This window comes from Dendropsophus ebraccatus, chromosome 15 (assembly GCF_027789765.1).
Source record: "Dendropsophus ebraccatus isolate aDenEbr1 chromosome 15, aDenEbr1.pat, whole genome shotgun sequence".
In the NCBI taxonomy this organism is placed as follows: Eukaryota; Metazoa; Chordata; class Amphibia; order Anura; family Hylidae; genus Dendropsophus; species Dendropsophus ebraccatus.
The window spans coordinates 20,215,616-20,231,577 of NC_091468.1; the positions used below are offsets into that span (position 1 = coordinate 20,215,616).

The following is a 15,962-nucleotide window of genomic DNA, read 5'->3' on the forward strand; positions in this document are numbered from 1 at the left end:
CGTTCTCCAGTCAAGGAAACCACCTCAGCAAGGTATCCATCCACAGACAGCTGTTTCGGGGTTTTTGCCCCTCATCAGTGTGGAGTAGGTTTCTGGCTAGTGGGAGCAATGACTAGTAAGTGCATGCAAAAGGACGCTGGTTGACCTCAGGGAGATCAACCAAAACACCGCATAGACACCATCACGTGTCTCAACGTCAGTGTATTCTAGAACAATGTTTTTTAAACCTGCTGCATGATCAGGTCCTCATTGATCATTGTCTATTACACAGAGCGATATCTGCCAGTATTGGCCTGATTGGGCAGATATTTCTAAAAAAAAAAAAAATGCCATAATATGAGTACATAGAGATGAAGGATTAAAAGGGTTATTTAGACTTAGAAAAACACCTCCGCTTTCTTCCAGAAACAGCACCTCTCTTGTCCTCAGGTTGGAGGTGGGTTTTGCAGCTCAGTTCCACTGATGTGAATGGAGGTAAATTGTAATACTACACACAACCTGAGGACAGGGGTGGCGCTGTTTTTGCTGAGCTTTTTCCAATCCTGGAAAACCCCTTTAACTAGGATAATGTAAAACCAAGTTCTAATCTAAGCAGGTCAGCATTCACTCCATTGAGGCCCATGGCTACATTATACTTAGTAGGAAACAGATGGAGACCACAGTTGTAGAATTTATACTTCTGCAAACAAAAATAATGCATCTCCAGGTTCAGGAAACCCCGAGGAGAAGAGAAAATATCCTATCAAAAATGTGAGATCTATAGAGCAATGCAAGAGGCAACGTCCTGTGAGGCTTTGGGATAGACCCCTTTGGCCTTAGACACTCGCACCCCCTTCCCAGTCCTCATCCGAGCTGCCGAGAGGAAGCGCGCAGCACAGAGAATCGCATTTACTACCACAGACAATGGCGGTGACCCTTCTTTCCTTTATGTCAGTTTACGAAAAAGGAAACGCTACCAGTGAGATATTTATAGGAAACAATGTGGAGAGAGGCCTTAAAGGGACACTACTATGGGGAGGGTTTTTCTTGCGTGTGTTTTTTTTTTGTTTGTTTGTTTGCTTTTTTGTCTTTTGATGTTTCGGTGCAGGGCTTTGTCTGTGATTGATTATGTTATATTCATTTCACGTTTCCCTGAAATCTCATTTAAAGGGAATGTGTTTTCAGGCAGATATTAGTATTATTATTATTTATTATTATTATTTAGAAAGATACTAAATCTTGTTCTTTTATTCTATTCTGTTTCAATTTTCGAACTTTAATTTATTTTTATTTCACTTTTTGTACATTGTTATGGAGGCAGTCATCTTGCCTGAGCTGTTTTCAACAGAATTTAGTGACCTGCTTTACAGCAAGCCTCATGGACATAGATGAGAATAAACAGACTCTGTCCCCTTGAGAATGTGAAAGGGAGTTGCTATTGTCTCCTCTATCTACTGGTGTCACATGACGCTACAGATCACTTTACAGCAGCCTACTCTTATCACCACAGACACAACAGGAAGTTTCACCTTAGTTTTAGCCCCAGGGGTGAGAATGAAAACTGCTAAATATCGGGATTATTTTATAATATAGATAGACAATAGAAAATGAGAAAAAAACATCACCAAAAATGCTTAAAAAATAAGTTTAACCTAACATTATTTACACAATAAGTCATTTTCTGATGACACATTCCCTTTAAAAGAAGCATCATCCAAAGTGTACTTGGCGGAGCTCACGCTGACCCCCTGCTCTAGTCAGATGATCATTCTAGAAATCATGGGGGGGGGGGGGCAGAGGTCAGATTTACCCACTAATGGTTTTTTATTGGTGGAATATCATTCCCCCCCCCCCCCCCCCCATTGTATGGCCCCAGTCAGTCAAAGAGTTGACAATTGGCTGAATTTTTACATTTTTTTAAATTTGCTTTTGTGTTCCCGTGACTATTGTAGGTTGACTGAGAGGTTGTGTGTCTCGTAGCACTACTTCTTTTTTCTTACCATGTACTTTAGCATTTATATAACAGCATTTTTTTTATTAACATTTTTTTAATACATTACACTAATAATAACGTATGCTGTAAGAGTATTTGACTATGTTCACACACAGTAAAATAATACTGAAATACATTTGTAATTTTGAGTGAAAATAAAACAATGGTTCACATTTACTGAGACTCTCTGAGCCCTCCTCTGAATCAATTCCACCCACCTATTTACCAAAAACACAGATAATTAACCAAATAGTAATCTCAGGAATGGAAAAAAAATACTGGCACCCAAGGCTCAAAAAATGTATGTACATTTTTTTTTTTTACTATGGATTCTCTTCCGAGACCAATGCCCCAGAAGCCATCCCCGTTTCAGTCCACTACATTGTAATAATAATAATAATTATCATATTTATTTGTATAGCGCCAACAGATTCCGCAGTTTATTGTCTTGTCTAAATTGAGACTGTTGCCAAGTATCCCTGTGATGTGATCATAGAGGGCTCCTCCTATCTGTGCCCTTTTATTTGCATTAAAGGAGAATTCCAATGAAAATTTTTAAAATATTGTATTACATCCAAAAAGCTATACAAATCCCCAATATACACTTATTACGAGAAATGCACATAAAGTGCTTTTTCCCTGCACTTACTACTGCATCAAGGCTTCACTTCCTGGATAAAATGGTGATGTCACTTCCTGGATAAAATAGTGATGTCACGACCCGACTCCCAGAGCTGTGCGGGCTGTGGCTGCTGGAGAGGATGATGGCAGAGGGATGCTCAGTGTCCCTCCAGTGCCCTGTGTCCCTCAGTGTCCCCCTGCCATCATCCTCTCCAGCAGCCACAGCCCGCACAGCTCTGGGAGTCAGGTCGTGACGTCACCATTTTATACAGGAAGTGACATCACCATGTTATCCAGGAAGTGACATCACCATTTTTTATCCAGGAAGTGACATTACCATGTTATCCAGGAAGTGCCATCACCATTTTATCCAGGGAGTGATATCACCATTTTATTCAGGAAGTGACATCACCATGTTATCCAGCAAGTGACATCACCATGTTATCCAGGAAGTAAAGCCTTGATGCAGTAGTAAGTGCAGGGAAAAAAAGCACTTTATAAGCATTTCCCATAATAACTGTATATTGGTGATTTGTATAACTTTTTGGTTGCAATACAATAATTTAATAAAAATTTTCACCGGACTTCTCCTTTAATAGCATCACACCAAGGGTTTAACGGTGGAAATCAGAGATTGAAAAGGTCATTGACGGATCTACAACCTGTTGACGTTCTCATCAATACTAATGTATAACAAAAATACAGTCATATAACACGCATAATATATCTTACCATATAAAATCTCTGCAGTGTGAACAATAAGTAGGTTGTCTAAGGTAGGTTGCCATAAACTTGTGCCCGTTGACTTGATGAACCCTACGCCGCACGGCCCCCTGCCTCTTCCTGGGCCCCACTCGCTCTCGGAATACTCGCTCCTCATTTTCTTTGGGAGCTGAAAAGAAAAATGAATAATACATATTAGAAGTATAAAATGATTTACAGCAATAACAACTATCTAATATTCAGTCTTATCCTGCCTTAATTCTCCCTTCTCATCTGCTGCTTCTACCGCTAAAATGCTCGAGTGATGATCTCCATTGAAATCAATGGGAGACTTGAGCATTTAACCAGGTGCCCCTTGCTCGGCAGAGTGGAGGGTGCCTGGTTCACCTATTGCATTTTTCAGTCTTATTTTTGGATATTTCATCCCTTGAAGGAATGTGTGTAAATGGAATATACAACAATTATAATTAGTATTTAAACAGCTTCAGAGCTCCCGACATCATTATGACTGACAATGCTGGTAGCTCTGAAACAGTTAAAATATTCGCTGTGTCGGTAAAGTAGTGCAGATATCTAAACAGCACAGCGAGCACCACTAGATGGCGCTCAGCATCGAGCTTGATCGAACACTCTCAGCCCTCAGTCGAGCACTATACACCGGGCATGCTCGCTCAGCACTAACAATGACCACTTGACCAGACTACACTGTGTTTATTTCTACTCATTTAAAATGGAGACACATCATTCCGCATAGTTGGAACAATAAAAAAATAATATATATATATTTATTTATTTATTTTTTTCTGTGTGGTTGCTGGATGGTGTCCCTATTCTGCTCTACCATAATTCCTTGAGATGTCTGAGTATTAGCAGTCATTGTTAGGACCCCGAAAAGGCGACTGCTGAAGGTAAAGCCTGGTTCTGCAGTCTAGCTACCCATTATAATTATAACATTATCCATATATTATCAAATATCTATCTATCTATATATCTATGTATCTTATATATATGTTAGGACCAAAGGCAACTACTGGTAAAAGCAAAGTTTCTTCAATCTAGTCACTTGTCACCACTGTAACATTATCTATCTCACATCTGTCTATACATTGCTTGCATGTATTTCTTGTTTAATTGTTAGATACTTTCCCTAATCTGCCCTATAAGTCCTGAGTGTATATGAGTACTGGGAGACATTGTTAGGACCCAAGAAAGGTAAAGGTTCTGCAATGTAGCAACTCATCAGCATTATGGATGATTAAAAAATTGTCATGAAATACAGAGTTCCCCTTTAAGAGGAGCTTCCCCTGTAATCTTTTTGCGGTCTGTCCTTACTGTACAAGGGCAGGTTGCTGGAGGGAACATTATGTCGTGTACTATTATATGTCTCTGGGTATATTGATCATTTACAATAATAATCAGCAGGGCAGAAAACCCAATGTGCATGAAGTAGATGCCAAGGTCAGTGTATCATTCTAATGAGAGATAAACCGCCCGGCCGCACATCCATCTATCTGTCCTCTATAACTCGTATTTCTAAGGAGAAATAGCAAAATTAAAGGGATCTTCTCAGCAGATCGCCACATTCCGGCACAGTCTAAAGTGCACAAAAGTTTTTTTTTTACCCAACTATAAATCTTGCAGTTATATTACTTTGCTGACATTAAAAGTCATCGGAGAACAGAAGCGAGCACACTCATAATGTTCAGTCGTAAAACTCTGACACAAGGAAGTCTGAGAAATGAGAGAGTCTATAATATCATTACCAGCCTGAGCGAGCCGTCGTCATTACTTAATACTGAAAGAATTGTGGGGACAAAAAGCTAATGGAAAAATCAGGTTAAACATATAGAGCTGTCCTCGTAGCCCAGGGTCATTCCAAGGAAAGCTTCTAATGTCTGACATGACCTAAGGATAAGCAGCTCTTGGCACTGAAGAAATGACATGCACTTTAAGGGCACAGTTAAAGGGGTATTCCACTCAAACAAACATAACACGTGAGACTAATAATTCCTTCCATACTTCCGACCAGCAGGACAGAATACGTAGCGGGGGCTTTATCGGGGGTAGGGTGAGTTCGGCCCCGCTGTCCCGGGTGACAGATTTCCTTTAAGTACTGTAACATCACTAACATAAGTTCCAAAAATAGATCTGTCAGGCACCACTGATATTTTAGTCTTTTACAAATATGGATCCACTACAAATATTTTTGCTCATGCAAAAAAATGTGAATTCCCATACAGATCTGCTTATGAATGCTAATAAGATTTGTCATATACCTTACAACCTTTGTGCGTGTGCCTCTCTATAGAAATGCAACACTTTTAAGTTGTGTTGTTTTGATGCAATTTATTGCATTAATAAAAAAATGGCTGCATTTTATTGCAGGTATTATGATCCAGACCACTGAACTTATTTAGATCACTACAAGACCCTGCCTGGCTAGCCAATGTTAGATCACCAGGGACATCTGCCTGGTTCGCCAATGTTAGATCACCAGAGACTCCTGCCTGGTTCGCCAATGTTAGATCACCAGGGACTCCTGCCTCGTTCACCAATGTTAGATCACCAGGGACTCCTGCCTGGTTTCCCAATGTTAGATCACCAGGGACTCCTGCTTGGCTCGCCAATGTTAGATCACCAAGGATTCCTGCCTGGTTCGCCGATGTTAGATCACCAGGGACTCCTGCCTGGTTTGCCAATGTTAGATCACCAAGGACTTCTGCCTGGCTCGCCAATGTTAGATCACCAAGGACTCCTGCCTGGCTCGCCAATGTCACATCACTGTAAAACACTGCCTGGCTCACCAATGTAAGATAACCAAGGATTCCTGCCTGGCTCGCCAATGTCAGTAAATCTTCCTTTATATCCTTTTAGTTCTTAATGTTATATTGAAAAGCAACCAGCAGAGGGCACTCACGCATGAGAAAATAATGCTAAATATACCATAAAACAGTTCTTTATTAATAATGCATCATTAGACATTAAGAGCAATTGTGCCCACAGAGCTCACACTACAATATGTTCTGGAATTCGGTACAAAACCCACCGTTACTATAAAAAAATACTAAATAATAAATATTAAATAAATTTTCCCGATGTTCTTTATTGTTCCCAATAATGCAGCATCACTTCCCGCAATGGTTCTTATTAGCCGAAATCTTCTAATCTTTTAAAGAAAACATGAATGCTAATTTAACTATGTTCTAGTCAGATGATACTCGCAGAACAAAATAATATAAAACCTACTGCACAGTGTAGCTATAAGCCTAGGAAAACATCTTTAAAGGGAAATTGTCATCACTTTCTTGCTGCCCGAACATAGGGACACAGAGACTTCTCCTTGCCTTGCTCCTAAGCCCAAACTGGGAGAGATCTATCAAACAAGGCTACTGGGGTAGGGAAAAAACAATGGGGACCGCTTGGATGACAATTGTTTCGGGCAGCATGAAAGTGATAAAGGGTTCATTTTTAAGAACACAAAAATTATTTTTGTTAAAATTTCAATAGACGTTACTTTTTCTACTCTTCTGGCGGTGCAGAGTGGTTGTCTACTTACGGAACAAGTAGAATTTTTTACTACCATTATTTTAGGTTGCATATATTTGGGTTTTTGTTTTTACACCGTTCACTATGGGGTGTAAATGAAGTAAGAGATTTCTGTAATATTAGATCGATATATCAGTATTGTAGGTGGAGTACAATAGAGAAGGAACGAGAGAAGACACAGACAGTGATCCCTCGTCTGGTACGCCACTGGTACGACACATGACCTGCCGCTCTATTTATTCCTATGGAGCCAATGGAAAGAGCTGAGTACAGGGCTCTTCCAGCGTACTCGGCTCTTTCCGTCGCTCTATAGGAATTAAAAGAGCGGGTCATGTGCCATACCCGTGGCTCCAATAAAAATAGAGCTGGCGGGGCCTGATACAGAGATCCCCTGGGGGTACAGAGGTCGATCTCCTACTTTTCTGTGAATAGGGAATAGGTTATTTTTTTCCTGAAATAACCCTTTAAATAAACTCTACCCAGAATTGTAAAGTGCTGTGGAATCTGTTGGCGCTAAATAAATAAAAATTATAATTATTATAAGCCTCTATTCATATTAGGGTCAGTGATTTTGTTCATAAAACACCTACGGTTGCTTCGACAGATTTTTGTAAAGATTGAAATTTACTCTCATAGATCCCATTGACTTATAATGGAGTCAGTAACAACTAAAGGGGTACTCCAGTGGGGGGGCACTTTTTTGCTGGGACCGGGGAGGAGGTGGCTGAGAGAAAAGACGCCCACTCACCTACCCGGTCCAGCGGCAGGTCCCGCATCGCAGCGCTCCGGTGCCCGGTTCCCGGCCGCTTCCTGGTGTCTGACGCGGGCCCGAGACGTGACGTCAGACACCAGGAAGCGGCCGGGAACCGGGGACCGGCCGCTGGAACCGGGGAGGTGAGTGGACGTCTTTTCCCTCAGCCACCTCCTCCCCAGTCCCAGCGAAAAAGGCCCCCCCGCTGGAGTACCCCTTTAAGTTTGGTCCTGTAATTTTTGATCTATTTGACATTTTGTACCCTGCAGCGCCACCACAGGGGAAATAAGGCATTACATGGTTTTAATTGAAATCAATGGCCATGTAATGTATGGACAAAGAGGGTTCTCCAGGAGTGAGAAGACTCCATTCCGGCCAATATATTTGGGAGATTGGATGGTCCTCCTGTATAAATGCTTCGTTTTTTCCTGGTAGGACACTGACTATAGATTTGCTAATCCAGACAACCCATTTAACGTTACACAGTTTCAATATAACACTACATTCCTTTTCCAAATATTCAAGCTGTAAATAATAATAAAAAAAAAAATGCATAAGAGAATAAAAAAAATTCAGCTGTTAATATCCTACAAAATAAAAAAAAAGAATCTCATATAGTCAGAAGGGAACCAGGTGCAGAACAAATCAGGAGAATGGAGCTCTGCCAATGCAGCCAACTGAATGCGCTCTGTTATTATAGCCGCACACTACAGCACACAGAGACGTATCCCGGGCAAATGGAAAATTCACAACGCTCCAATAAAAGGAACATTAACAAAACGAAAAATCCAAAAACCTTTAAGAGTCAAGCAGTGATTGTGCAATGATAAGAACGCTGTATACCCAACCTGATATCTACAGCATGGCCAGAGCCAGGTGGATTCAGGTTTCTGATCAGAGGAAAGTTTATATAGCTGCAGTCTATATGCAGGGCCGGATTAAGGTTGGTGGAGGCCCTGGGCGACAATTTTTTTGCCCCATTCCCCCCCCCCTCTCAAAAAAAAAAAAAAAAAAAAAAAAAAACTATACTGCAATCTATACAGGTGGCTGATTACTGTAGGCGACTTAGCACAGACCCCTTCTCACTCCTGGCTGTGTGGCTCAGCATCCTCCTATGTTGTGCATGTGATGGTCACTAGAGTGCAGAGGAAGATGCCAGGCCTAGAGACAGGAGCGGGGAAGGCTGACTATCAGGGTGTGTTCTCACATTGCATTATTATCACAAACACAATGTGAGAACCCAGCACCTTCTGTGTGTTCTTACCCACTGGGTAAGTAGCGTCGTTCTGCTAGATTGGCGCTCGCTTACAGAGCCTTTTATAAGGCTGGATCAGCCATCGGTCGCACATCACTATTAAACCGGTGGCAGATTTTGAACATGTGGGGAGATTTTGCTAGGGAGAAGCAGTGTGGGTATTATGGCTTAGAGCAATATAGTCTAACATTTTTTTTATTTTACCCTGGGGCACCCCTACCGAATAATGTGCTAAAAAATACAAAAAAAAAAAAAAACCTCATTCAGTGACTCACAGGTGATGTCTTCTTTGATCTGAAGTGTCACTTTCCTTTTCCTCTCCATCTGGCCTGGACCACCATGATGATTTCTTCCAGCTACAATTCGTCTCTTTAGAACCTGCCAGACAAACATCTTAGGCTCCGCACTTTTTCAACAACTTACTTCCTTTTTCCCAACCTATAAGGTCTCAAACAGTAGTAATTCCACTTTTTGGTGTGATTTCCAGTAAAGTGAGTAAGTACTGTATGTGAGTTGCCCGTGTATGTAGAATTCCCTTGTTGTGCGCCCAAATAGTTATAAAGTCCCTATGTCCCCATATAGTAGTAATGTCTCCCGCTGTGCCTCCATATAGTAGTAATGTCTCCTGCTGTGCCTCCATATAGTCATAATGTCCCTGGCTGTGCCTCCATATAGTAGTAATGTCTCCCGCTGTGCCTCCATATAGTCATAATGTCCCTGGCTGTGCCTCCATATAGTCATAATGTCCCTGGCTGTGCCCTCCATATAGTAGTAATGTCTCCTGCTGTGCCTCCATATAGTCATAATGTCCCTGGCTGTGCCCTCCATATAGCAATAATATCTTCTGCTCCTGCTGTGTCCGCACTTAATGTTATACTGTGTGCAGATGTGCTGTGTGTGTGGGTTAGCTGCACCTGGGGCAAGGAAAAGTACTTGCGCCCCCAGTGCCCCTAGCATTGTAATTAACGATTTAGTGGTGCTCATGTAGCTATCCCCTGTGGTGTGCTGATAGCTGTAGTTCTCCCCCCCCCCCAATCCCCTGTGGCGTGCTGATAGCTGTAGTTCTCCCTCCCCCCCATCCCCTGTGGTGTGCTGATAGCTGTAGTTCTCCCCCCCCCATCCCCTGTGGTGTGCTGATAGCTGTAGTTCTCCCCCCCCCCCCATCCCCTGTGGTGTGCTGATAGCTGTAGTTCTCCACCCCCCCAATCCCCTGTGGTGTGCTGGTAGCTGTATCCCCCCCCCCCAATCCCCTGTGGTGTGCTGGTAGCTGTATTCCCTCCCCCCCCCAATCCCCGGTGGTGTGCTGGTAGCTAGCTGTATCCCCCCCCCCAATCCCCTCTGGTGTGCTGGTAGCTGTATCCCCCCCCCAATCCCCTGTGGTGTGCTGGTAGCTGTATCCCCCCCAATCCCCTCTGGTGTGCTGTTAGCTGTATCCCCCCCCCAATCCCCTCTGGTGTGCTGGTAGCTGTATCCCCCCCCCCCCCCCAATCCCCTCTGGTGTGCTGTTAGCTGTATCCCCCCCCCTAATCCCCTCTGGTGTGCTGGTAGCTGTATCCCCCCCCCCCAATCCCCTCTGGTGTGCTGGTAGCTGTATCCCCCCCCCAATCCCCTGTGGTGTGCTGGTAGCTGTACCCCCCCCCCAATCCCCTCTGGTTTGCTGGTAGCTGTATCCCCCCCCCCCCAATCCCCTCTGGTGTGCTGGTAGCTGTATCCCCCCCCCAATCCCCTCTGGTGTGCTGGTAGCTGTATCCCCCCCCCCAATCCCCTCTGGTGTGCTGGTAGCTGTATCTCCCCCCCCCCTAAATCCCCTGTGGTGTGCTGGTAGCTGTATCCCCCCCAATCCCCTCTGGTGTGCTGGTAGCTGTATCCCCCCCCCCCTTAATCCCCTCTGGTGTGCTGGTAGCTGTATCCCCCCCCCCCAATCCCCTCTGGTGTGCTGGTAGCTGTATCCCCCCCCCAATCCCCTCTGGTGTGCTGGTAGCTGTATCCCCCCCCCCAATCCCCTCTGGTGTGCTGGTAGCTGTATCCCCCCCCCCCTTAATCCCCTCTGGTGTGCTGGTAGCTGTATCCGCCCCCCAATCCCCTGTGGTGTGCTGGTAGCTGTATCCCCCCCAATCCCCTGTGGTGTGCTGGTAGCTGTATCCCCCCCAATCCCCTCTGGTGTGCTGGTAGCTGTATCCCCCCCCCCAATCCCCTCTGGTGTGCTGATGTAGTAAAAAAAAACAAAAAACACTCCACTCACCTTTCCTCGCTCCTGAACTGGCCGGGCCCTCTGCCATCTTCTGCAGCGCACGTCTTCTCCGGCAGGCGGCGCGCGATAAAATGACGTCATCGTGCGCAGCCCGCCAGAGAGAAGAGGCGTGCGCTGCCTCCCCGGAGCTGACAGGCACAGCGCTCTCCTGTGTCTAGCGGCAACCGGACGCAGGAGAGCGCTGGAGCTGGTGAGGGCTGCATTTCCACGTTCCGTGATCCTGTCGGATCACGGATGTGGAATGCATGTACCGGAGCCCCCCCGCGGCCGGACAGCATCTGTAATTAGATGCTGGGAGGCTCCCAGCATCTAATTACAGATGCTGTCCGGCCGCGGGGGGGCTCCGGTACATGCATTCCACGTCCGTGATCCGACAGGATCACGGAACGTGGAAATGCAGCCATAGATGCACCAATCTGAACCCGGAACTCTGCTTCCGGGTTCGGGTTGGTGGGGGCCCCTTTGTGGTGGGGGCCCAGAGGCACTTGCCCCTGGTGCCCATTCCTTAATCCGGCCCTGTCTCTATGGTATTAGAGCTGTATGTCCAGTCCTTATTCAGGTGTAACTGCAGTTAAAGGGTATTATCCTCTCAGCCAATACAGTTATAGTTGTGGGATGTGTCAAGGTAAGTGTTTTTGCAGATACATTCATTAAACAAACTTGTCTCCTCCAAATATACTGCTCTTTCCCTCCCATTGTCAACAGATCATTGTTTAGGTCACTAGCCACCACTTTGTTCTAAAAGCAGTGCTCTGGTTGGTGTGTGTGTGTGTGTGTGTATATATATATATATATATATATATATATATATATATATATATATATATACACACACACACAGTGGTACCTTGGTTTAAGAGCGTTTTGGTTTAAGAGCTCACAGTTTTTCACAATTGTGACTTGGTTTAAGAGCATTGCTTTGGTGTAAGAGCTCCACGTACTGGGTGGGAGGACGAGCGGGGGAGGGGCATGGTCTGTATAGCGGGGTCTACAGTACTGTTCTATGACCCAGGAAGTCTCCCTCATCCTCCAAATCATAGCAGATCCACTTCAGGCTGGGGCTTGCATCAGGGGACAGGACTGTGGAGGTAATCTCTCCATAGCTGTAACCCCTCTCTCCCCGGACAGAGAGTGCTGCATGTATGTGCCCACATCTGCCCTGCTCATTCCTTCATGCTCCCTGCAGTCTCTGTCCGCCCTTGTGTTTCCCATTCTCTCCATTACTCTACAGTAACTTGTATATATCACATATTCTGCTGTTTCTGGATGTTTGTTTCATCTGTTTTACATGTTATTCAGAATAATAAATCATTATTTTGGGGTGTGGAACCAATTGTCTGCATTTCTATGATTTCTTATGGGAAAATTTGCTTTGGTTTAAGAGTGGATTTGGATTACAAGCACGGTCCCGGAACGAATTATGCTCGTAATCGAAGGCACCACTATATATATACATATATATATATATATATATATATATATATATTATTTATATTTATTATACAGTATACATACACTATGGAGGACATTTATTAAGTCCTTAAGTCCTTAAAGTGTCACTGTCGTGAATTTTTTTTTTTGCAGAAATCAATAGTCCAGGCGATTTTAAGAAACTTTGTAATTGGGTTTATTATCCGAAAAATGCATTTTTATCATGAAAAAGCAGTTTGAAGCTCTCCCCCCTGTCTTCATTGTTCTCCTATGGAGAGAGCTAAAGAAAAGACCAAAACAGGACAACAAAGAGTTAATCTACAAATCCCTCACGGGATATCTCCTGTGACAGTCACCAGTGACCTGTCTGAGCTCAGATTACAGCTGTCACCCAGCTCCGTGCCTGTAATCCTCTGTTATCTGCTTTCTGCTGCCGGCTAACTCCCTCCTTCCTCCTCCCCCCTCCCCCCTCCCCTCTCCCTAGAGCAGACAGGGGACGTCTCCTGCAACAAGTCACAATTTTCACATTTTTCAGAGTGGATGAAAAAGAGGAAGGAGGGGGGACCTGGGAAAAGGCTTTTTACATGCAGATAATGGCAGATTTGGCTAATAAACCCAATTACAAAGTTTCTTAAAATCGCCTGGACTATTGATTTCTGCAAAAAAAAAAATACGACAGTGACTCTTTAAGACTTGCTGCTGCTGTTACTGCTTAGATAAGAGGGAAGCCTTGATTTACCTCTTAGGGACAGTGAGGATCCTCTGGAGGAGGCAGACATGCTTAGGTTGCAGTTACACCGTCTAGGCTTTCCCCTCCTATAACACATAGCACAAGCTAAGCCTCACATCCACTTACTGTATTCCATCTTGATGCCTCGTACTAGAAACAGATTTCCTCTAACAACAGGTAGTGGGCAGCAGATGGCAGAGAAGTGAGACACCTAGTGGAGAAGACTATACAGCTGTATTTGTAGGGTAACATAAATGTTACAGATCACATAGTCTACCACATTGAAATGTCAGTGACTAAAAAAATATATTGGTTTTAAAAGCACACCTTATTTATGAATGTATATATCTTCGTAGATACTGACATACTGCAAGCCAAACCTGTATCACAAGCCTCACCCCAGTTCAAGCAGCACTCATATATTAAATCAATACTATACATACAATCCTATATAATAATTACATGCTATTGTAATACTATAAATTACATATCCCCGGATTCTATTAGAAATAATGGAGACTTCTATACACCTGTATGTAAAAGCTACTGGAACAATCAATCAGTGAGTGTTAGCACATGGCCTGCGGTGACACTCATCCACCAAACAGCGAGACGCCCGGACATTAAATCCTGCACGTCACATTCATCATAAGGGAGGGTTCACATTTTTATTATTACGGTGATGAATGTGATCAGCCCAGTGCTTTATTGAAGGAAATTAATCATTCATTGCATGGAGGCGCATAAAACATACTTCTATTAAAAAAAAAAAAAAAAAAAAAAAAAAAAATCGCACGTCTTCCAGTACATATCAACTGCTGTATGTCCTGCAGGAAGTGGTGTATTCTTTCCAGTCTGAAGAGCAGGAGAGGTTTTCTATGGGGATTTGCTCCTGGTATCATCAGTTCCTGACACGGACAGAGGTGGCAGCAGAGAGCATTGTTTCAGACTGGAAAGAATACACCACTTCCTGCAGGACATAAAGCAGATGATAAGTAGTGGAAGACTTGAGATTTTAAAATAGCAGTAAAAAAACAAATCTCTGGCACATTCTAGCACCAGTTGATTTGAAAGAAAAAACATTGGTGTATTCTTTCCAGACTGACACAGTGCTCTCTGCTGCCACCTCTGTCCATTTTAGGGACTGTCCAGAGCAGTAGGAAATCCCCATAGAAAACCTCTCCTGCTCTTCAGACTGGAAAGAATAAACCACTTCCTGCAGGACATACAGCAGCTGATAAGTACTGGAAGGCTTGAAAAGAAGTAAATTACAAATCCCTGGCACCAGCTGATTTGAAAGAAACATTTTTTGGGGTTAACTACCCCCTTTAAGACTTTCCCTCCAAGCAAAGGCTATTGATCCCTCTTTCGATTTTTGTAGTAAATTTTTTTAGACAACCCCCCCACGACCCCTAAATACACCAAATCCAGAGGTTACAGCATGACGCCGTATGTGATTACACGAGTGCACATGCTCCCTTTGAAACGTAGGCGGTTGGATACCACATGGGTCCGAGTTTTAGAAGTCCGTGCCAATAATAGGTCACGCTGCCCTTGACGTTCCTGACTCTAATTCCTAATAGTGTAAGATAATGTCACCCATTAAAGCTCTTGTATTTGGTTATTGAAGTATAAGGTTAATGCAAGAACATAGGGAACAGAATAGAGCTATCAAGTGGCTGTAGGATAAGTGCTAGCTGCTTGTCTCTACCAATTAGTATTGGGATTACTTCCAATTAGTATGCACAGTCAGCTCCACTAATAGTACATGTAATTACATTAGTAATATAATGAGGAGGGACACTACATAAACGGTCTTATGTTCTACGAAACCTGACACGTTCATGCATTGTGCAGATAACCCGTTCACTGTGTAATACTACATACTGCCTGTGGAGGCGCTGCAGGGAAATTGAACACTTGAGGCAGAATTAACCGTCTGACTGCTGGCTTGGTACAGGGGTGAACAAACCTAGAATTTGGAAGCCCATAAGATCGCGTATTAACCACTTAAAGGGGTTGTTCAACAACAACAAAAAATATTTCAAATCAACTGGTCCCAGCAAGTGCCAGAAATTTGTAATTTATTTCTTTTAAAAAATCTTAAAAACGTCTTTAAAAAGTCTTCCAGTACTTATCAGCTGTTGTATGCCCTGCAGGAAGTGATATTGTTTATTTATAAGGAGACATCGGTTCCATGTCCTAAAAATCCCCCCTTCCCCAAGCACCACCCCCTGCACATGTAAAACCCACTTACTGGCACCTAGAGTTAAAAATGTCACCAATTTTTTTTATAGCAAGTGTGTGTAGAGTGATAAGGTGTATACGTCCTGCTCCTGCTGGCAGCATACGAAGTATACGTCCTGCTCCTGCTGGCAGCATACGAAGTATACGTCCTGCTCCTGCTGGCAGCATACGAAGTATACGTCCTGCTCCTGCTGGCAGCATACGAAGTATACGTCCTGCTCCTGCTGGCAGCATAAGGAGTATACGTCCTGCTCCTGCTAGCAGCATAAGTATACGTCCTGCTACCGCTAGCAGAATAAGGAGTATACGTCCTGCTCCTGCTAGTATACGTCCTGCTCCTGCTGGCAGCATGAGGAGTATACGTCCTGCTCCTGCTGGCAGCATGAGGAGTATACGTCCTGCTCCTGCTAGTATACGTCCTGCTCCTGCTGGCAG

The 15,962-nt window shown here is 43.8% G+C and overlaps 1 protein-coding gene across 1 annotated transcript in view; it reads right to left on the bottom strand.

Annotated features, from left to right (window-relative positions):
- Nucleotides 1-15,962, bottom strand: part of PRKCE (protein kinase C epsilon) — a 302,560-nt gene that overhangs the window by 130,967 nt on the left and 155,631 nt on the right. Inside the window, exon 3 of the mRNA XM_069955442.1 lies at nucleotides 3,326-3,485. Coding sequence (XP_069811543.1) covers nucleotides 3,326-3,485 — 160 coding nt within the window. The remainder of the gene's footprint in view (nucleotides 1-3,325; nucleotides 3,486-15,962) is intronic.